Source organism: Cavia porcellus, unplaced genomic scaffold, assembly GCF_034190915.1.
Source record: "Cavia porcellus strain 051 isolate PalLab524CR breed Dunkin Hartley unplaced genomic scaffold, mCavPor4.1 scaffold_15, whole genome shotgun sequence".
In the NCBI taxonomy this organism is placed as follows: domain Eukaryota; kingdom Metazoa; phylum Chordata; class Mammalia; order Rodentia; family Caviidae; genus Cavia; species Cavia porcellus.
This window is the reverse complement of record NW_026947498.1, coordinates 55,288,280-55,310,296: the sequence shown is the minus strand read 5'-3', so window position 1 is coordinate 55,310,296 and position 22,017 is coordinate 55,288,280. Positions and strand designations below refer to the sequence as shown.

Below are 22,017 nucleotides of genomic sequence, written 5' to 3'. Positions count from 1 at the left end.
TAGCATTTACTCTGGACCAATTGCTGAAGACTCAGATAAGAAAATACCGTCCCTGGCGCGCGCACGCGCACACACACACACACGCATGCGCACACACACACACACACACACACACACACACACGCACACACATGCACACACATCTCAGCATCTTCAACCAGCTGTTCCAGCTCAGGGGACTATCTTAGTTACTTTTCTCATTACTGAGACAAAATACCCAACACCCAAAGTCAAAGGAAGAAAAGTTTATTTAGCTCAGTTTGTAGAGATCTCCGTCCATAATCAGCTGGCTCCAAGGCAGGGCAGCTAGCATGGCAGAGGGACACAGCAGACAAAAAAACATTATCCAGCATTTTAGGCCAGAAGGAGTAACCAGCAAGCCTTTTGGACTTTTGTCTCTTCCAGGCTACAAGCCTATTGGATGGTGCCATGCAAACCCAGGGTGGGTCTTCATTATTCACACCCAGACATATGCTGAACCCATTTAGTTATCACACCCCCTTAACCCATATTCACACACTCTAGATCAGTGATGGTGAACCTTTTAGAGACCAAGTGCTCAAACTGTAATATAAGACCCACTTATGTATCGCAAAGTGCCAGCCCTGCAATTAAAGCTGAATACTGACGATTTAGTTTAGAAAAAACAACTCCTGCACTAAAAAGAAAAACACAGTACTACATGTGTGATTTGTTTGCCACTGCTGACCTAGATCCAGACACCTCTGAAAAGACACTCCTGAGCACAGGAGGCTTTGGGGGGAGGCACTCCTAGATGCAAGCCGTAACAGCCACCTTATCTTTATCATAAGTTTTTCGTTCCAGTGTTTTCCACCTTTTCAAGCATTAAGATACATTTTTAAAAAATTTTATTTAAGGAGAAAAAGAAAAAAAAAACAGAAAAAGGGTACAAGTTATACAGAATTTCAGAAAAAATAAACAGTAGGAAATCATTAATTAATAGATTACATATTGTCATCTTAGAAATAGTTGTTCAAGGTACAAAATTAAAGCATATAAAGTGGACATTCAAACAGTGAGACTACAAACAGTTCTGTTCAATGATTCAACAAAACTCATTAATGTGGTTATCTATCTTATACACTTAAATATACATGCAGTTATATCCTTTAGAGCTCTTTCTTTTCCTCTCTCTTGTACAATGACAATTACACATTTTGGGTTTTATTACTCCCACAGTTCTTACTACTTTTTTTTTTTTGAAGAGAATAAAACCAAATGTGACATAACAAAACAGAGTCAGTCAAATCAAATGGATGAACATATGTAATGTAAAAAGATAATACAAGTTGATCAACAATGGTTACCATAATGCCTCTTGCTATCTTACAAAGAATTGCCTATATCATCAGTTATAATAAAATTGAACAAAACAGTAAATAACAAAACCAATAAAACCAAAACATTGGAGACATTACAGGACTTCAAAAGAAGATAATATCAAACCAGAATGGGTGTCATAATGAATCTTACTGTCTTCACAGTTGTTGCCTAAACTCTCAAACTTGGTACTATCAACTTGGTACTTCTGAGAGTAAAATCTGTCGAAACAAGATGGTGAGAGCAATACAGGGTTTCAAATCAAGTAAACAGGAAATCAAAGTGGGTTACTATAATATATCCTGCTATTTTTTATTTATTTTTACCTTAATTAAAAAGATAATAAAAAAGTAAATAATAAAAAAAGGAGATTGAGATAAAATAGGACATAACAAAACAGCACAGGTCAGAACATAACAATTTAAGCTAAATAGTGCTTCACCACAAGATATCCCGACATAAAAGTAGTTACTATAGTGTCTCTTTCCTTGAAATCTTTGAGTATAACTTTGTATACTGTAGCATCAAAAATATCAAGGCAGTGTAAAAGACAGTATTACAGCAAACAAAATGAACAATGGTTTCTGTATAATCTCCTTGTCTATAAAAGTTTTTGTTTATACTATCACATACAATAAAATCCAATAAGATACAACATGTTAAGACCGATGGAGACAAAAGAACAAAAGTTTGATGGGACTTCAAAACAAGATGGTATTAACTCAGCACTAGCTATTATGATGTCTTGTTATTTCCAAAATAGCTGTTCATACCATCCAAAATTCTCTGCCTCATTTCTGTTGAGCTCTTTTTCTGTCATCAGTTGTCGGTTTGTCTTCTTCATTTCTCTTTCTGCTCCATTCATTGTGGCCTCTCTGCCACTGTTTCTGGAATCTTGGTATTTGTCTTTTTTAGAATGTCCTGCACTATTCTCTGTAGAGTTGAATTGGTGGTTGCAAATTCCCCTAGTTCCACTTTATCCTGGAAGCATCTTGTTTCTCCATTAATTTCTAGGGACAGTTGTGCAGGATATATCAATCTTGGCTGGAGGTTATTATCTTTCAAAGCTTGAATATTTCCCCCCACTCTCTTCGTGATTTGATGTTTTGTGCCGAGAAGTCTGCTGTAATTCTGATGGATGTTCCCTTGTAAGTGATCTGTTTCTTGTCTCTGATGGCTTTCAATATTCTGTTCTTATATTGGATTTCTGGAATTTTGATTATTATATGCCTGGGTGTAGTTCTGTTTGGGTTGTAGGTGGCTGTGGTCCTGTATGCCTTATACATCTGAGTATCTTTACCTTTTGCTGAATTAGGGAAATTCTCCTGGATTATTTCTGTGAATAGCCTTTGTAGTTCATTTGTTTGTGTCCCTATTTCTTCTTTTACGTTCTTAATTCTTAAGTTATAGATCCTCTTATCATCTTCTAGCCTTTGTATTATTGCTGTTTGTTTCCTTGTTATTTTTAAGAAGTTTTTCATTTCATGCTCCCACATTACAAATCTGTCCTCTAGTTCAGATAATCTATCCTTAGTTTCTTTCAAGCTGTTACGTCAGCTTTCAATAGAGTTTTTAGTTTTCTGGTAATCTCTTTGAACCTGCTTCATGTATTCTATGTTTTCTCTATTTTCTCCATGAAACAATTCTCCCCTTTTTTTCTGTTCTTCCGTTCCACCATTTGTTTTTTCTTGGATGGTGCTTAGCATGTCTCTAACTATTCTACTTATGTCTTGCTTTATTTCATTAAATACTTCACTTTTGAACTCATCTATGAGGCTCCGGAGATAACGCTTTATGTCTATTGGTGCCGTGTCTGATATTGCATGTTTTCTGTCCTCATTCTCCTTTGCATTTACCTTTCCTGGATCAGTGTTCTCAGGATTGGGGGCCAAGGACCCTTTCTTGTTGCCTCCTCTTCTCATACTTTTTGTTCCTTCCATACAAGTGTATATAGAAGGCTCAGTTTCTTTCTCTGTGGGTTACAGTTTGTTTGAATCCACTGGCTAGACATTCCCACCCACTACAGTGTACTAGGGAGACACAGACTGGGGCAGCGTATGTTGGGACTGCTCCTCCAGGTCAACCTACTGAAGGCTTCACTGCTATGGTGCACCACCAGGTGCTGGGACCTGGTTTGTGCTAGCCTACTGGATCTTAATCCATGGCTTCACCCAGGCCATGCGCTCCCCACCAATCCTGCTTGAGAGGAGAATATATGACTAAAGTCACTGCAGCATCCTGTTCTGGCTAGCCTGCCCAGTCCCAGAATGTCCTCTGTTGGAGCCTCCTAGTCTATGGAAGGGTCCCTGTTCTTCTCACTCACTGCAGATCGATGCGGGGCTCCCCACCAGTTCCGCTCTCAACTCGGTTCGCTGATTCCTGCTCTCAGAGCTTTCATGTTTCTATCCCTGCTGTGCTGACTCAGACGCAGCAGTAGCAGATGGAAATTCAAATCGCAGTTTCCAGAGGCACGGGTTCCAGTTTCAGTGCTGAGATTTTATCTGTTCTGGTCATAGCTTCGGGATTGCATTTCCAGTTGGTTTCTCTCAGCTTAGTTCATTCCTGGGTCGGCAGGGTATGTCTCCCCTTGGTTAGGACTCCTCATACCACACCATTCCTGAATTCTAAGCTGGCTATCTCAGAGAGCCTCCATAGCTGCTGTTATCTATCCACCATGTTCTCCCAGAAGTCAAGATACATTTTTATATAAAAAATGATTACAGATATTCCATATAATAATACATATACTACTAGATTTATGTCTCACATCCATCAACTAACTGTATAATCAGACAAATCCCTCTGGTATTTTGACATGTGTATCATATTCATTCTGCCAAAAGCTGTGTAAGTTTGAAGAACAATATTCATATCCTCAAGAGTCAATTTTTGGAGCTGGGGATTTAGCTCAGTGACATAAGTACCTGCCTTGCAAGCAGGCAGTCGTGAGTTCAATCCCTGGTACTGATTAAAAAAAAAAAAGAGTTTGAGTTTTATTTGGTATATGGACAGTAAATCATGCAGACCTTTGAAAAACAGTACAGGTCATTTGATCACTGTTGATTTCCATAATCTAAAGCACCATTCATACTTATTTTTCTTGTGACCCTGTCTTTTATTGTTGTGTGTTGTTACTCTACCTGTGCTTGTCTAAATCATATCCTTCTTAAAGGCAAAGATCAGGCTTTGATCATTCCCTGTATATTTTACAGAAATCTATACTAGAGTAGGGGATGTAGCTCAGTGGCACAGCTCCTGCCTGGCAACTGTGAGGCTGTGAGTTTGATTCCTGCACCAAAAAAGAAAGAAAAATAGAGACAAAGAAAGAAAGAAAGAAAGAAAGAAAGAAAGAAAGAAAGAAAGAAAGCAAGCTGCATTAACTAGAGACTTTCTAAAGTAATAAATAAAGTTGGTTTGGTGTGTACCTTTTACTGCTACTAATTCTGGTATACTTTCTGTTACTACTTTCACATAGACCTCTTCTTGAAGAATGAAAAGGACACAGTCTAAATCTTTTACGGGAGTATAAGGCATTGATTGAAGTTGAAGCCAGCAATGCCTATCCAGATATAATTCTGGCAGTTTTAGTTTTACTGACTAATGCTAACTTAAGATTTATTTACATTCATAAAGATCCAGGGATCTATTAGTGGCTCAAAATAACTGGGACATATAGTTACATCCCATAGTTTTTAGATAAAGAAACAGAATGCAGAAAAGTTATGACTTACCTAAAACTACATATTATAAACTCAGAAACATGCACATCTTGATCCCTATTCTTTGAGTCTTTTCATTCTAAATATGAGGGACAGGGCTTTAATAAGTGTGTGGGTATAAAAACATAAAATTATATATATATAAATATAAATATATATATAAATATATATATATATATAATTGAGATATATATATATATCTTGAAGCTCATCTCAGAAAATCATGTCCAAACTGAACCACATGAGTCTTTCTGTAGTTTGTAATACTCTCACCGAAAATATAATTCTGAATTGACTTAATTATGCTACTATTGAAAGCCCTGCAGATCAAAATCTGTTCGAGAAACAGAGAGGCTTTTCTTTCACACCTTTAGATAATGTATCCTGATTCTCACCTGATGGTTGCTATCAAAGAGCTTCATGTCTTGATTACCTTGAAGTCACTGGCTTCACCGAGCCAATTGTAAAAAGCACTTGTGCCCAGAAAAAACTGCTCCAGGAGTGACAATATGAGGAATCCCTCACCCCTGAAGCTGTTAAATACATTGTCCGTGAGGTGATATAGAATGCTTTGTATCATAATAAAATTATTAGAAGTTCAATTAAATACTAGAATTTAATGTCAGGGAAAAATCTATTCAGTATTTTAGAGTGCCAATTATATTATTATAGCTCGCTTTTTACCTTAATTGCCAAGAACCTTACAACTAACCTTGAACCTAAATAATAACTGTGGTGATCTGGGTGGTAATTTTTGACACTATAATAGAAGTGAAATCATTTAGCAGAGGGCTCAGTTTCATTTTACACGTCATTAGGTAAGATGCCTCAAAATATTTAAACTATGGATTAGTTCTAAATCATAGCAATGTTAATGGTGAACATACTATTTTTTTCTAACTAAATCCATTTTTATAGAATGCAGTAGCATATCAATGTCATAATGTACACCATACAGCCATAATGAAGGTTTTTAAAACTATTTAAGGGAAGTTTCAAGCAGTATAAAGGGCTCCTGTGTACCCATTCCTCAACTCCAGCAGTGGCCAGCTCATGGCCTATCTTGCTTCATCCATTTCCCGGCCTCTCCCCGCTGCTTCCCCCTGTCACATCACTTTATCTGTAAACTGTCATTGTTTCAAGAAACCATCTGAAAGAGTGTTGAACAAAACTGGAAGTGATTTATGAATGGGAGCAGAAAAGCCTTAGTATTGACAACAGGAACAACTAAATCCAGGATGCTTAGAAAGTGAACACCGAAGTATTTTCCTTTTTACATTCTTCTATGTTATATGACGTATTTGCAGCGCATATGTTTTGCAACTATCTTGAGAAGTTGGTGCATGTATGTAATGCAGTCTCTTTATTTATTTTCTTTTACCCCCCTTCCCTCTGCTCACCTTTCCTCCTCTAATTTTCTTTCTACCCTTTCCATTCTTGTTGCTATTAATTTAAATTTATGTTTATGACATTTAATTTCTACAGTCATTGAGGCTGTTAGACATATCCTGTACATGGCACATACTTTACCTCCTAAAGGAAAAAGGTCAGGGGTCAAAGACAGGGTAGCAAGGCAGACAAAAGGACAACTAGTGTTGTAAATACTTCTACCTCAAGCTCTTCCAACCAACATGTGACACAAGTCAGTCCTGTGAGAGTTAGTAGTCATCACCTACTTTACAAAAGCCAAAATCAGTTGGGTTTTTCAGGTAGCCATTCCTTTGTCACATCTCTAAGATTTGCATAGAGCTTTTAGCAAGTGCTTCTTCATGATGTGTTTTAAAAATATCACTGCCTTTTTATGTAATATTTCTCAAGTTCTTGTGTTACTTGTGGGTATTTGTGTGATATATGATTTACTTGTGTTCCTGTGATCTTAACGGCACATCTGTTTTCAAATTCATAGCAGCTAACCAATTTGGATGAATATGCATTCCTCAGATGCACATTAATTTCTCTGGCTGCAGTTGCAATAATTCAACTAAGAAAAAAGTTGTCATGAATGTTTGCCTAGTTTCCTAAACTCAGAAATATGAAAAAAATGCCTAACCCTCGTGCTTATTCTATCATCTTTTGTTTAGTGTGTGTGTGTGTGTGTGTGTGTGTGTGTGTGTGTGTGTTTCATTTTGACCTTGTACCTCCTAACAATAGGAGGCACTCAGCCCTAAAACTGGTCCAGGATGCTACGGCTCAGGGCCCCTTCCTGCCTCACAAGGTGTTTACTATTTTGGTGAACTTAGTATATGTAGGAGCCAAGTCCTTATTTTCAGTGGTCATAGACTCAGAAATATGGTACGTTCAGTACACCAAACAAGCCCATCTCACAGGGATCATTTCACATTCTCTCACCTCATAGAACTGTTGCACAGTGACATAAGGACAGTCCAGTCATTTAAAAGATGAGCTCAGCCTCAGCTCACCTGGATGTTCCACACTCACTTCTTGCTGTGTGTTCTCCCCTTGTGGCAGTCAGCGTGGTTGGCCAGTTGCAAATTGACAGTTGCCTCCGTATCTGAATATTTTTTTCTTTTGGTGGTGCTGGAGTTTGAACCCCGATAGTCAGGCTTGCTGGGGAAGCATTCTACCACTGCTGAGTTTTTAGAAGGCTTTCAGCTAAGAGAGCTTCCTACGTCCATGCCCCAAAAGGGATGCCAGAGATGCTGTTACCAATGCAGCTATGACACCAGATGAGCACTGGCCTGGGTAACCCTGGCCTCTTACCTGCCTGTGCCCTGTGACTATGTTTCATGTTGTCTAGAGAACAACTCCATTCCCACTGGCACATTTTTCCTTTTGCTGTGTTAATTATGTCCTACCACTCTGCCTATGGAAAGGATTATTTTTTTTTTCACATTAAAACATTTAACTTCCCTCTCTTCTTTGGGGCAGTAACTCTGTCAGTCTCTTATCCCTGGGACACAATACCAGTACCCAAAAATTAAAAGAGGAGAGATTTATTTTGGCTCAGTTGTGGAGATTTCAGTCCACAGTCTGCAAGCTCACGGCAGAACACTGTAGCGGAGAGGCACAGTAGGGGAAAAACTGCTCATGTCCTAGTGGTGAGCAGACAGAGTGACGGGAGGAGCCAGGATGGAGAGGACCTTCTTCAGGCCACAACCCAGTGACCGCTCTCTTCAGACCGGAAGCCTTCTCTTCACAGCAGGTTAGCCACAAGCCCCCCTAATCGAGTCGCTTTCTAAAAGCCCACCTTGGAGTGCATCTGGATATAGACTGAAGCAGCCTCTCTTTGATTCTCTGACTTCAAGTAAAGTGATAGTGAGCATTTTTCAGATTCGTATTAAATCTCACCACTGCAGATTATTTCAGCTATATGATCATTTATTCTCTAAAAGCACCTCACTGCCCTGGCTCAGTTAGATTCTCTTCCTAACTCCATCCTTCCTTCTCCCCAATTCTTGATTGAATATTCTCTTTGTTGCTTTTATTCCAAGGGCCAAAGTCCATGGAAGCTACTTCTAAAAACCACATTCTTCTTCAATTTCTTCTTTTCCTGGTGGAACAATCTTTATTTCCCAATTAGTTTTAATACCTGTCTCCTTGTTCTAATTGGATGTCACATTTAATGTGTTCCTGAATCATTCACGTGGTGTTGGACTCCCTCGCTTTACCTCCAGCTGCTTCTAGTCATATAGATTGTTGGTGTCATCCGCTTGGCATTTTTCCCGTTGTTGTTAATTTATACTTAGCCTTTTAGCTGGTGCTAAATTTCATTTTCAAAGTCCACACAATGAGAGTGTTCTTCGTAAGACCTTGCACCTTATTTGGAGCTGTGGAAATTTCCAGCTGGGATTCGATGGAAACTTTGGGCATTTTCTGAAGATTAAAATAAGTGTCATGAAAATAATAAGGAATTTTTTAAAAAGACATCTTAATTCTCTCCAGAATGCCTGGTTAGCTTCCCAGCTGGACCTTTGGAGCGTTCTGTGTGGACCTCTCTGTGTGAACTTCAGCAGACCTCTTTCATTATTTTTCACAATCTTATTAGCACAGCTACTGTTCTGCCCAGCATTTCAGGGCAACGACTGCCATCCAAATTCATTATCTCTGACTAGAAACAAGTTTTCGTGAAATTCTGGGATGTCTGTGAGTGTGCATGTGTAATTTAGTGGAATTAGTCATTCTTTCTGCATGGCCGTAATGAAATTTAGACACTGTACTTCCCATAGATTATCTAATCTAACCCTTTTAATAACCTGAGGGGTCAGTACCCTCTTCGTCTTTATATTACAGGTGAGAAAAATTTTATAGGCTCCTAGGGGTCACACTGCAGGAGACGGTCACCTTGAGCCCCAGCTGCTGGACCTCCGCTCCCACTTCTTTGACCAGTTCTCACTAGGGCTTCTCCCTTTGTCTTCTGCCTCCATCACTGTCTACTATGTCATTTTAAGCAGCCCTTCCACTGCTTGGATTAGCCGAGGTCCACAAGCATACCTGACTGAGATGTGAGGATTTCATGATGTATGCATATACTGAATTGATTAATGTTAAATATTTTGGTTTAGACAGGCTTCCTTGTAGATGAGTATCTCTAGCCATGATTCTTAAATCACTTTTAGAAAAACAACCAACCTAAAAATGTACTGTAGGTACACAGTGAAATATTATTCAGTCAGAGAGGGAGGAGATTCTATCTTTTGCAGCTACCTGGGTGGACTCAGAGAAGGTTATGTTATGTGAAATAAACTAGGCCCAGATGATAAATACCGCATGTTCTCAACTGATTTGTGGAAGCTCAGAGAGTTTATCACATCGAAGCAGAGAGGAGAATAGAGTCATCAGAGCCCAGGAAAGAAGGTAGATAGTGAAAGGTTGGATAACAGGAGCCGAAACATCAAGGGGGTAAATAGTTCTACAGCTATATAACGCAGTTTAGAAACTGTGTTCTACAGCAATTTGTTACACTTTCAAAGACAACTAAAAGAGAGGAATTTGAATGTTCCCAACAAATAGGAATGATGATATTTGAGGGCACAGAAGTGCCAATTACTTTGACTTAGTATGCATTATATTAAATTACTACACCATAACCCATAAACAAATGCCAAAATTGTATCTTTAATTATAAAAATAAAAGACTAATCTATCATCAGTTTCTTACCCAGATTAAATTAATTGCCCTTTGACCTTTTCTCACACATTCTAAATCTGATTTTCACAAGGTATTTCTTCTCTCCTCAGCATCCAGCTCTTCTTCTAGTTATCTAGAGTTAAACTTCATCAGTTTTTCTTTTCAAAATTTCTACGAATTTCTGGGTCCCAGAAAAGAAGACTTTTTCCTCTGTTGAGGATTTTATCTTTAGGAATATGGTTGTATCGTAGCCTTACCACCAGCCCTCTCATGAGTTAGTGCTGCCTTACCGCTGGTCTCTAGAAAATACTATTATATCATCTATGCTCGAAATACATGTTCTGTCCTCTCTTTTAATGAGTCCTTGATATTCTGACTTATTTTCTGCCTCAAGAATTTCCAGGTCCTGTGTAAAGCTCAGATCTGTCCCAGTTAATCCTAGGTACGAAGGAAGTAAAAATTATTTCAAGCCACTTCATACATATATGTCAGCTTCTGTCAGGAGAGTGAATGTCTGAGTAAACGCTGCTGGAGCAGACCCTGTGCAACCCTGTTGTAATTAAGGACTTACTTGGGCTTATTTAGAACTTCTGTTCACAGTTGTGTGTTAAGTTGGCAGTTTAGCTTTACTGCAAGCAAAATTTGGCATATGGGTTCCACACCACTTCAGAACTGGGACTGGAACTGGTGTTGGCAGTACCCATCAAGTGATGGGATCTGGTCAGCTGTCACTGCACCAGGCTTAACAGAAGTGATAAAAGTTAAAATAAAGTTGGAACTGAGAACCAAAAATTCTACCAAAGGGAGGTAAACTGTCCACTCAAGTTATATCCCAAGATGAGAAGTGAGAAGCACTCCACAGAATAAATATCTGAGAGAATCTGGACAGGCGGTGGGGGAGTCAGACTGCCAGACCACAACAGATGGCTGGGGAAGCAAATGACAAGTTTGAAGAAAGCTTAATTTTGGAAAATCCACGTCTGAGAGGTTGAGGGGGAATAATGTGTTGAGACTCAAATCAAGCTAACTTTTTTTTTGAAAACAGAAAAAGGATAAAATGGAAACAAAGCTTTATAAATAAAGAGAGGAAGAGAAGATGAAGGGAAAGGAAAGGGAGAGCACTAACTTTTTATTGCACTTTGGTGGAATACACACTCAAGCTGACATTGTGTAGAGTTTTGAATTCCAGTATGAAACAGTGTTTATATTTTTATTACATAATGATATGTGCTATTTTTTCAGGTTTCATAATAATTATGCTTAAAGTTGCTATTTTGCCTTAAGAAAAACTCAGATTGCTAAAACATGAAAGAGTATCTATAGTTTGATGTATTTATATAAGGTTGAGTTAGAACTGCCTACTTAGTAACCAGAAATCATACAACCTTTTTTGATTAAACTGATTTTTAGGTCTTTTGTCTCATTTCTGTCTCTGTCTCTTTGTGTCTCTGTCTCTGTATCTCTGTGTCTCTGTCTCTGTCTCTATCTCTGTATCTCTCTCTCTTACCTTATATCTGGCCTTGAGAGCAGACTGATAGATTAATTTCATTTTCCTTGTTTTTCAACATTTTAAAAAACTTTCCTTAAGAAACAGATCACCCCTGCCAGAAGTACTTTAACAGTTTGGCGATATAATTTGTGGTATTTATTATTAAACATATAACCTCCAGTGCCTGGGACAGAGTATCGCACTTTCTGGAGCCCAACAATGATATGTGAATGGAGAAATAAGTGAATGGCACTCTCTCTGTTTAATTTTTTCTCCTTAATTTCTTGTTGGACCTCAGTCATGATGAGAACAATGGTTTAAAGTTTTCACTGTTTGATGCTGAGCTAAGTCCATTACGGGTTACACATGGTTAGCTGTTTGGTAAATTCTTTTTTTTTTTTTTTTTTTTTTTTTTTTTTTTTTTTAATTTAAGAGGAAAAAGAGAAAAACACAAAACAAACCAAAGCGGTGTAAGGGTACACGTAATACAGAACTACAAAACAAAACAAAACAAAACAAAACAAAAACAAAGCAAACAAACAAACAAACAAAAAAAACATAACAGTAAGAAATCACCTGTTAGTATATTACATATTATCATCTTGAAAATAGTTCCTCAAATCACAGCATCAAAGAATACAAGGTGGACATTCAAACAGGTAGACTGCAAACAGCTGTGTTCAATGATCCACAAACATTGATACAGTCAGCTATTTAACACCCCTAAACACACTTGCTGTTATATCCGTTAGAGCTCTTTTTTTTTTCTTCCCCTCTCTTTTTTACAACAAAATTCACACACTTTGGATTTCATTACTCCTTAGTGCTTATTACTTTTGGGGAGGGGGGGGGAGAATACAGTCAAATATGGCAAAACAAAGCTGTCAGTCAATACCAAGGATAGACATAGCACATGGTGTAGAACACAGTACAAGTTTATCAACTATGGTTATCAACGTTGTCCCTTGTTTCCTTAAAAAGAATTGTCTATCTCATTAGATATTATAAAGTTGGACAAAACAGTAGAGAACAAGACCAATACAACTTAGGCATTGTAAACATTACAGGACTTCCAAAGAAGACAATAGTCAAACCAGAATGGGTATCTTAGTGAATCTTATTGTCTTCAAAGTAGTTGCCTATGTCTTCAAACTTGATACTACCATATAGAATGGAACAGAGTCTAATCAGTCAAAACAAGATCGTGGGAGTACTACAGGACTTCAAAACAAGTTAATAGGAAATCAAAAAGAGTTATTATTTATATATCCTAATTATTTGAATTTTTTCTTTAATTAAGACAAACATAAGAAATGACTAATTTTTTTAAAACAATAAGGGGGAGATTGAGATAAAACAGGACATAACAATATAACAATAGAGGTCACAGCATGACTGTTTCAACAACCTAGTACTTCACCACCATATAACCTGACTTAATAGTAGTTACCATAGTGTCTTTTTCCTTGAAATATTTGGATAAAACTTCATATACTTGTTTGGTAAATTCTTTGAGAGAATCTTGTGATGTGCTTTGAATTCCTAGGATCATTGACAGGGTCTCCATAGCAAGTTGTAAAAGCTGAGGAATATCCAGAAGAGTTAGTGAGTTGCAACTATCTAGTTTTACACTTGATGGTGGCCAAAAACAAAATCAATAAACAAATATAGTACTCTGAGCCTCAATGTTACATGATATGACTCAAAGAGTGAAAAGTAACCCAAAAGCAGGTAAAAGAGCAGAAAAATAATTTGCACAGTAAATTCCTTGATAAGTTCCATTGCCCCACTCCATATCATTTTCTTACTTCTCATAATTTTTTCAAAGGAAATTGCATGAATATTGAACATGCAGTAGGTATTGTAATAACATGATTTCAGATATTAAAGTTGTCTTAATTTTAAAAACAGCCATCTCTCAGTAAGCTTTCCTATTTGATGATGCTACCATTGCTTCTTAACGAGCCTGTACAGTAATGTAATTGTTGCTTAAAGTATGAGAAATTTCATGGCCAATGCTTTCACAGAGATTTGCCCTCAAGGCTTTGTAAGACAAATGATCTATACTAAGCTTCCACAGTATCATTTATCAACTCACCAGCAGATGCTGTATACACAAGAACAGTGTGTGAAGCATTCCCTGAATTAGAGGAACAGCTCATGGGTGACTTACAATGAATCTACGTGTTAATGATCAACATGTGAGCTACCAGCAGCCATGGCCCAATTATTTGAGACAAACCTATTGAACAGTATGATGTTTCAGATTTTGAGGAGCAGCAAAAAAATAATAATAAAAATAAGTATGTGATCCTTTCGTACAAGAAAATTGGAAGACAGTCTTATACAACCATGAGTAGAATTATGTTATGGAGAGGAAAAAAATCTGCATATGATGATTCACCTTCAAATTCAGACCTAAGAGCCACTTAGCTATGTTGTTTTGATCTCCTGTTTTCTTGTATATGAAATAATGATAATACCATCTGCTCTCAGGTTTTTAAGAGAATAAGTGAATGGGATTACAGGATTCTCGAGTGACTGAATTGTGGAATGATTGATTTATGATGAAATGGAAATACCTCTTTGTGTAATGAAAGTAACTCTGTGTGACTCTCCAGCCTTTATTGGGTAACCCAGGAGAGTGGAAACTGACAAAGTAGAAATGCTCTGTGGAGGAAAGGGAGAGCGACACGGTGTAGGGATGGAGAGGAAAAGCTGCAGCTACAGCTGGAGAACTAGGGTGGAGGAACTACAGATGGAGACTACCAGCCACCAGTCAACAGAGATTAAAAAAAAATAGATGTTTTGTGGTAATTTTAAGTTAATTTTATTGTTATATGTAATTATTTCTTCCATTGCCCAATGGAGTCTTTAGGAATGTTTTGCAGAGTTTAATTTGTTTTGGGGAAATGAAAACAAGTTTTGAAGGGTCATGGAAAAATCCAGGCTGCTGCAGGGTGTCAGTCGTACATGAGTCACATAAAATGCTTGGCTTACAACAATAGTAATAATAGTCAATGGTATGCAGTTTAAGAATTCCATATGTTTGGAGAAGGAGGAGGAAGAGGAAGAGGAGAGGAGGGGGAAGAAGAACGGAGGGGAAGAGGAGGAGAGGGAGGAAAGGGGGAAGGGGAGAAAAGAGAGAAGAGAAAATGTGATCAGAGATGTTGAAATAAAGGTATCTGTGGTGTTTCTGGGGAATTCTGAAGATTCTAGAACACAGGATGTTTATTAAGAAATACTGAAATTATATCCAAATGACTTAGAATCACACTGAGAAGAAATTTTGAGTATCAAAGAGATACTAAGTAAGCAGAAACTTCCAGACATTTTTGAAAAGGACTGTCTAATCTTGGAAGTTCTGTTTAGAAGATATCAGACTTGGTTTGGGCTGGAGAAAGAATCTAAAGACAAAGCGAAAGTAAATAGGACGGTGTTGCTTGAAAATAGTAAAGATACAAGGAAAACAAATTTGGGGGGAAAACTGCACAGCATGGTAAGGAGTGTGGAAGGCTCAAAAATGAAACTAGTGTTGAGATAGAAACCCGGAAGTGTTACAAGAGGACGGGGGACGGGAAGTCTGACTTGCCTTATTTTTATAAGGCTGGGGATCTGAGGATTCGGTTTCAAGAGCAACTGGAAGTAGTTGGAGCAGAGCAAGTTGGCATTGATAATGCCAATGAAGCCATTGCTTGCATAAAGTGTGGTAGTTTAACCCCTTGTACTTTTAAAAGATTCATTGACAAATTGAGAGTGGACAGAAAAAGAATAAATTACCACGGGAGCTTTGAGACTTAAAAGGTTACAGAAACCAAGGGAGGGAAGAACCCCAGGAGATGTTCTCATGCTTCCCTGACTCAGTAGAGTCCACCATTGAGTTCCGTAGGCCCAAAGTTGGGGTTCATCCGGGATTTCCCTCTCCCTCAACCCACCATCAGTGTTGCTGAATCAGCTTCTACACATAAGCCCTATCGTACCATGTTTAACTACCTCTCTATCAGTTCATGAATATCTCTTACCGGGACAACATCAGCCCTGTGAGTGATCTTAGTTTCTCTTGTTCTCTATAATCTAAAAATTGGAGTCTCCCATCTTCAGCATTCCTGGTATGATACTATTCTCCTACTCCCAGGCCCCCAGTGACTCTCATCCTTAGAACAGATTCAGCGCCTTTGCTGCTGGCCTCAGAGTTTCCGCTGACCTGACTTGCTGTCTTCTGGGTCTCAGCTTCACAGCCTGGCTCTTTGCTCAGCCTCTTGTAGCTATGTCAGTGTTCTCTGGGTTCCAACAGCTTACAAAACATTAAATAAGTAAAAAGATAAAAAAACAATATAATTATCAAGTAGTGGAATTTCTTTGAAAAAATAGCACAAGTGAGAGAGAAAATAATATAAGCCTGAGCCCTTTCCTTTGCTCTTCCTATTACCTGGGTTTCACTGCCTGAATCTTCCACAGCATAACTATTAACAGCTGATGACTTTCCATGTCCCTTGATTCACTGTGTTGTCAGTTACTCTACTATATATTGGGGATCCAGCAGGGGAATCAAAACAAACAACATTATCTCTTCTCTGCAACTTCTGCTCTCTCAAGCAGATCAAACAGTCAAAAAAATAAGTAAAATATGTTGCATGGCAGATATTGGTAAGTGCTAAGAGCAAAGTGAGCCAAGGAAATGGGAGAAGGAAAGTACTGTAACTGTGCTGGAATGTGGTGGACATGAGTTGTGATTGTAGACAGAGGGTTCAGAGATGGCCCCAGGGAACGGATATTTGCAGAAAGCCTAGAAAAAGGGGGCAAGCAAGCCTACCTCATGCAGTAAGGCACAGATTTTGAGAGAGAGTGGGTTGGCTTGTTAATGTGAAAGTGTCTGGAGTGGACAAGTGGAGGGCATGGGGTGAGAACAGGGAGCAGCTGGGTCAGACCGTGCAGGGGTCAAAGTTTCTTGTCTGTGTTCTTTTTCTTCACAGAACTTTGCCTGCTGCTATTCTACAGGTGTATCTTCTCATTTAATACCTTTTTCCTTCACTAGAAAATAAGCTCCATGAAGGAAAGACTTGGGACTCTTTCCTCCAACAGCTCCCATACTAAGAACTCAATTTTATCAAAGAAACTAATGAATGAAGGACAGAGGCCTAGAATGCAGCACTAACTATAGAAATCTGGAATGAGAAAGGGTTGTTAAATTTGGCAGACAGGCATTTGCTGATCCTGCAGCTTTTATGAGTCCATGAGAACAACAGTATGCACTAGGGATGAGGGCAGAAGGGCAGAAGAATGGGAAAAAAAACTTGCTCAAATGGTATCACAGAGTTTGTAGATTTTCTTAACAACAATTAAGTTAGATTGGTGTAACACAACTGCCTGTGTGGTATAGTCTTTTTGTCTTCTCTCTGACTTATTTATGATTTGCTTTCTTAAATAGTTTACAAAACTGAGCATGTGGTATATTATGCAGATCTGTTGCATTCCTTGGAGAACAGACACATCTCTCACCCTGCTCTTTGTTAACATAATTATGATTGAAGTGTCTTAAATGTCATGTTAAGACTTAGCTATAATGTCACTGACTGTGTGGGAGGTGTTACCTGTTTCATTATTTAGGTAAAAATCTTAGGAAAGAGATACCCCAAACTGCAGAGCATAAATGACAGTTAAGCCTAAGTGACTGGAGAATACTTCTATGATGAGATGAATTAATGCATATGAAAGAGCTTTGCATGATAAATACATACTATGTTTTTCAAAAGAAAATTATGTCTCTTGTCTCGCCTTGAAAATGTTTAGATGCTCAAGGATATAACTAAAGTTTAATAGAAGACAGAATCCTCTGGAGTTAGATATTTACACAGTGTTATTTAAAAGAAAATACTGCAGGCAGTGAATTTATCCACACATGTTTTAAACATGTCTGTACTTTCAATTGGAAGAATAAAGAAGACACAGGAAAGAAAAAGACAAGACATTCCTCCTGCCATAAAAGTGGTAAATCTCAGCACACTTGACGTCTTTGAGATGAGGGGCATACATCATCCTAATAAAAACAGCCTTAACAAGACAGAGCTCAACAGTAGAATGCAAAAATAATTGATTTCATGAGGCTGCATTAACAGCACGAACAACAGATGTTGTCTGCTGGGAGTGATGTCATTTTTTTAAGCTTGGATCTTTCCATCTTGTCCGATTTCATCATTAGAAATTCTGACTGAAGAAAAATTAACACATCATGAGTAGGATTATCATGGTTGGAACAAAGTGACTATAACTAAAGCTATTAAGTAGTTCTTCTCCTAAGCTGATCTAAGTGTTGTGGAAAACAGTCTTTGCGCCTCTTAAATTGGTCAAAAAACATTAAGCCCCAAGTTGGAGATATTTGATATCATGTGGATTTTTTAATATATCAACACACCAGAAAATAAATGTAAAATTTATATTACAACAGAAATAAAGCACACATTTTAAAGTCATTTTTAAGATCTTTACAAAGTGAGCCTTTAAAAGTATATGTATTTCGATTGCCTTTTGGAGCATACACTCACAGAATCACTATAAAAATTTTTGGAGTGGGTAACAGTAGCTTAAGAGTTTATTTATTGTTGCCTCTCTGCAAGTTTTCTTCTGTTTGGATGAAATAAAAATGGCAGTGACAGAAAGCTAGCTACAAAATTATTTTATTGCTAAGCTCCATGTGTTTCCACTTAACCTGACAGAGCAGTTTCTGTACTGCTGTGTTCAAATATAACTTTGTTTTCTGGAAAGAGAATAAAGATAGGTTGACCTTTCTCCATGTCATACTTGGTCAGCAGATTAGATGGAAAAGTAAAGGATGCATAATACTGAACAGGCTTCAAAACAACTGACAGCTCTGCTGCTCGTACCAGGTGTCAGAGATGGCACTCAGCTGGGTCCTGTGGTCTTCGGATGTAGAAGCAGGCAGGAACCTTTGCCTAATGCCTAGTTTCTCTCCTTTCTCAACGATTTAGAAAATACATAAAGAGAACGTTCTGGTTCTTTCCCTGAAGGGAATACACATAACTCACACATTAATGTCCTCTCTCCTCTCCCCTTCCCTCCTCCTCATCTAAAGAACTGCACTGCAGGTGGACCTGGCGGTGCACACCTGTCATCTTAGCAATTGAGAGGCTGAGTCAGGGGAATCAGCTGACCAGGTTGAGACCACCATGGGCTACATAATGAGTTCAAAGCCAGCCTGGACTACAAACTGAGATACTATCCCCTCAGAAATTTTTTCTAAAAAGCTAACGAAACAGAACTGTATTTCAAAGATGGAAAAAAATTTTAAGTGCACTTTTTAAAATAGAGCTTATAGGATTTTCAAACTGATGGCGCACATGGCTATGAATGCCACTCCCATCCCCCAGCTCTCCACATCATGCCCTCTCTCTGTCCCTGCTCACCTCGTAACACATGTACATCACTCCAGGGACCAGCAGCCTCTAGCTCCTGTATCTAACACATGGAGGCCAAGGAGCTTCGTTCAGGCAGCATCCCTAAGCTTCCATCAGAGGATGAGCTGGCCCATGTTCCAGCACTCCGGGCGAACTCCTCTTTCCTAGTCCCATGTGCTTACCCATCCTGTGTCAGGGCCCTGGGTCTGACTCCTGCCTGCCTTCCCCAAGCATCCTTACCCTGACATCAAGCTCCTTTCCTGTGTCTGCTTTGTAGCAACCCAGGGTGTCAGGATCCTCCACAAAGTGATAGAGGCTTTATAATTACTCCTGGTGAATTAAACACTTGACTCTGTTGGGGTTGCATCTACACAAACTGTCAGTTTTAAGAATATCTGTACAAACATGGATAGGCACTTGATGGTCCTTTTAAAGACGTGACAGTGGTAAACGGATGTTGACAATGCGGTCATCCTTGAGGTGAAAGGAGTATCCTTTTCTATACGTCCTATTCTCTTCCTTCAAAACGCACTCCTAGCTGTCCTGCCCGTAGCGCTGCAGCCCCTCAGTGTGCTGGACGCAGCTCTGTAATATGCTCTGTGCATTTGTACCATGTTAAATAAAGAGCTTTTTCTTCAGGTTTTGGATAAAAACGATGCTGATGTCTCATTAGAGAAAGAGAAAAAGGACGCGCCTCTCATAAACAAAGGTAAGAAAGATCCAGTTCACATAAATCAAGCTGTAACGTTTCAACCATTTTCAATGTGCCTTATGTGACCGCTAAGAAATAGATCATAAGCTTGACAGTAATTTGGATGTTTAAAAATTTAAATTTGACTTTCCAGAAGTGAGAGTATGGATGCAGGGTGGCTGCGTTGTCAATTCCTTGTGTTTCAGGGAGCAGAGAACATGTCCTGGCTGAGAGCAATGTCCCTAAAATTGTCACTGTCTGAAATTCCCACAGACTGATGCCTCTCTTCTGTTGAATTCTGTTTAGCATTTTGGATACAAGCCCTATAATGTTGCTTTGGAAGTTGTAATATTACCCTGTTTTCAATCTTCTAGTGCCTCTCCTGCTTTTCATGATTCTTCTTCTGCAATCCCTAAGAATAGTTCAACTAATAAATGTATTTATTAATTCTTTCATGCCCATAGGATGTAATGTACTTGATGCAGGACTTGAATTATTTGGTGGGGGAGGGATACTGGGAATCAAACTCAGGAACTCAAGCTTTCCAGGCAGGTGCCGGGCTGCTGAGCTGTATTCCTGACAGGGTAAACTTATTAAAGCATAAAGTTCCATCTTATAATATTCAAGTCAACAAATGAAGAAATGGAAAACAAATTAGGCTCTAAGTATTTCAGTTGCTTAGTATTCATTTGTCATGACTGTAATTCTTTTATTGCATATTATGTTCTTAGTATTCCATTCTTTTATCATTAGACTCTAGCTATACGTGCGTTATTTTCACTGCCGTTTTTAAAATTTTGAGTTTCAAAGCACTTCTTAGATTGCTTAGTGAGTCTCAGCTCGCTTGGCTTTCTCCTGCCCAGCCCTTTTTGTATCCATCCATGCCATTATTTCATGTTCACTTTTAGTGGTAAGCTCGTCCTTAATGCATACTTTGTTGCTCAGGTAACCTAATCAGCTATTAATTCACAATCTTTATGTTTGGACCCATTAGTTAGGTTCCTAAGAAATCATGCTTTTTCTTTTTCATCTTAATGAATGCAATTTGCAGCTCTACAATCAGGATTTCTTTTTAAACAATTTCTTAATTTTAAATCCAGTCCCTTAATTTTAAAGCTCATCTTTTATAGATGTTTCAAATTATTACTATACCTTCAAATATGGTTCTGTCTGATTTACAAATTATAATGGAAAAAATTGTTAATATAATTGTGATCTTAAAATTAATGTGCAATTTTAAATACTCATCCAAGGCTTGGAAGGGACAAAATGAAATATTTTCAAGTGATTGTAATTATAGATTAGTTGGCTGTTGAGTTAAAAAATTAATTTTTTTTCAAGTAGGTGAGTACAGCCAGTGTGCCCACCATGTGCTTGGAGAAGCTCTGTGATGTTTTCCATAAAGGAGCTTGGCAGATCCTCACCCACTCACCCACTGTCTAAAGCTTCTTTTCTTGCTGTATGGTTTTATGTGGTCTCTAATAGCCCTAAACCTGTTGACCAAAGTTTACTTAATGGAACAAGCTATCCGGGCAGTTACAATGAAGAATCATAGAGGTAGATAAAAGAAAGACATATCGACTCATTGCTTATACGGTCTCTGAGACATTCTCAATCAATTCAGGGGTATCTTAAAATTTCTACTTACCATGAACTCGTGGCAAATCTTCTGAAGAGAGACTGGATAACCGGGAATTCTCTTCCTGCTTTAAACATCAATACGATGGGACACACATTTTTCACAGTGATGTGTCAGAATGTCTGTGATACTCAGTTCAAACGGAGAGAGGATGGAGAATCAGAATGAAGCGAAGTGGTTGTCTGAGCAGAAGATGGGGAAACTAGAAGTCTGGAAAATTGTGCTCAGCCATCTGTACGCTCATCATAACACCAATAAAAATTACTCCCTAAAATCAAGTTATAATAGTGCACAGTGCCTGCATGTATAAAAGTATCAGTGAATCCTTTAATTTGTATAACTGATATCTATTAATAATAATAAATTAAAAAACATATGCATCCTCTTAAATTTTATATATTTCATTAAAACTGATCATAAATTACCTTAAGAATATATATTGCCTTAAAATTGATACAGTTTAGAAGTGGATGTTTGAATACAAATATGAATATGTAACATTTCTGTTGCTTTAGTTTATGGTGTCTCATCAAGATTTATTGTCTTTGTTTTGTCTGTGTTCATTCAAAGAAAAACAAAAGCTGTGCAGTGTTACTGCAGCAACAAAAAGAAACTCTTCATCACCTAACCTCCGAAG

The 22,017-nt window shown here is 38.2% G+C and overlaps 1 protein-coding gene across 1 annotated transcript in view; it reads left to right on the top strand.

Moving 5' to 3' along the window:
• Window positions 1–22,017, top strand: part of Morc1 (MORC family CW-type zinc finger 1) — a 163,723-nt gene that overhangs the window by 115,212 nt on the left and 26,494 nt on the right. Inside the window, exons 19-20 of the mRNA XM_063224421.1 lie at window positions 19,690–19,759; window positions 21,951–22,017. Coding sequence (XP_063080491.1) covers window positions 19,690–19,759; window positions 21,951–22,017 — 137 coding nt within the window. The remainder of the gene's footprint in view (window positions 1–19,689; window positions 19,760–21,950) is intronic.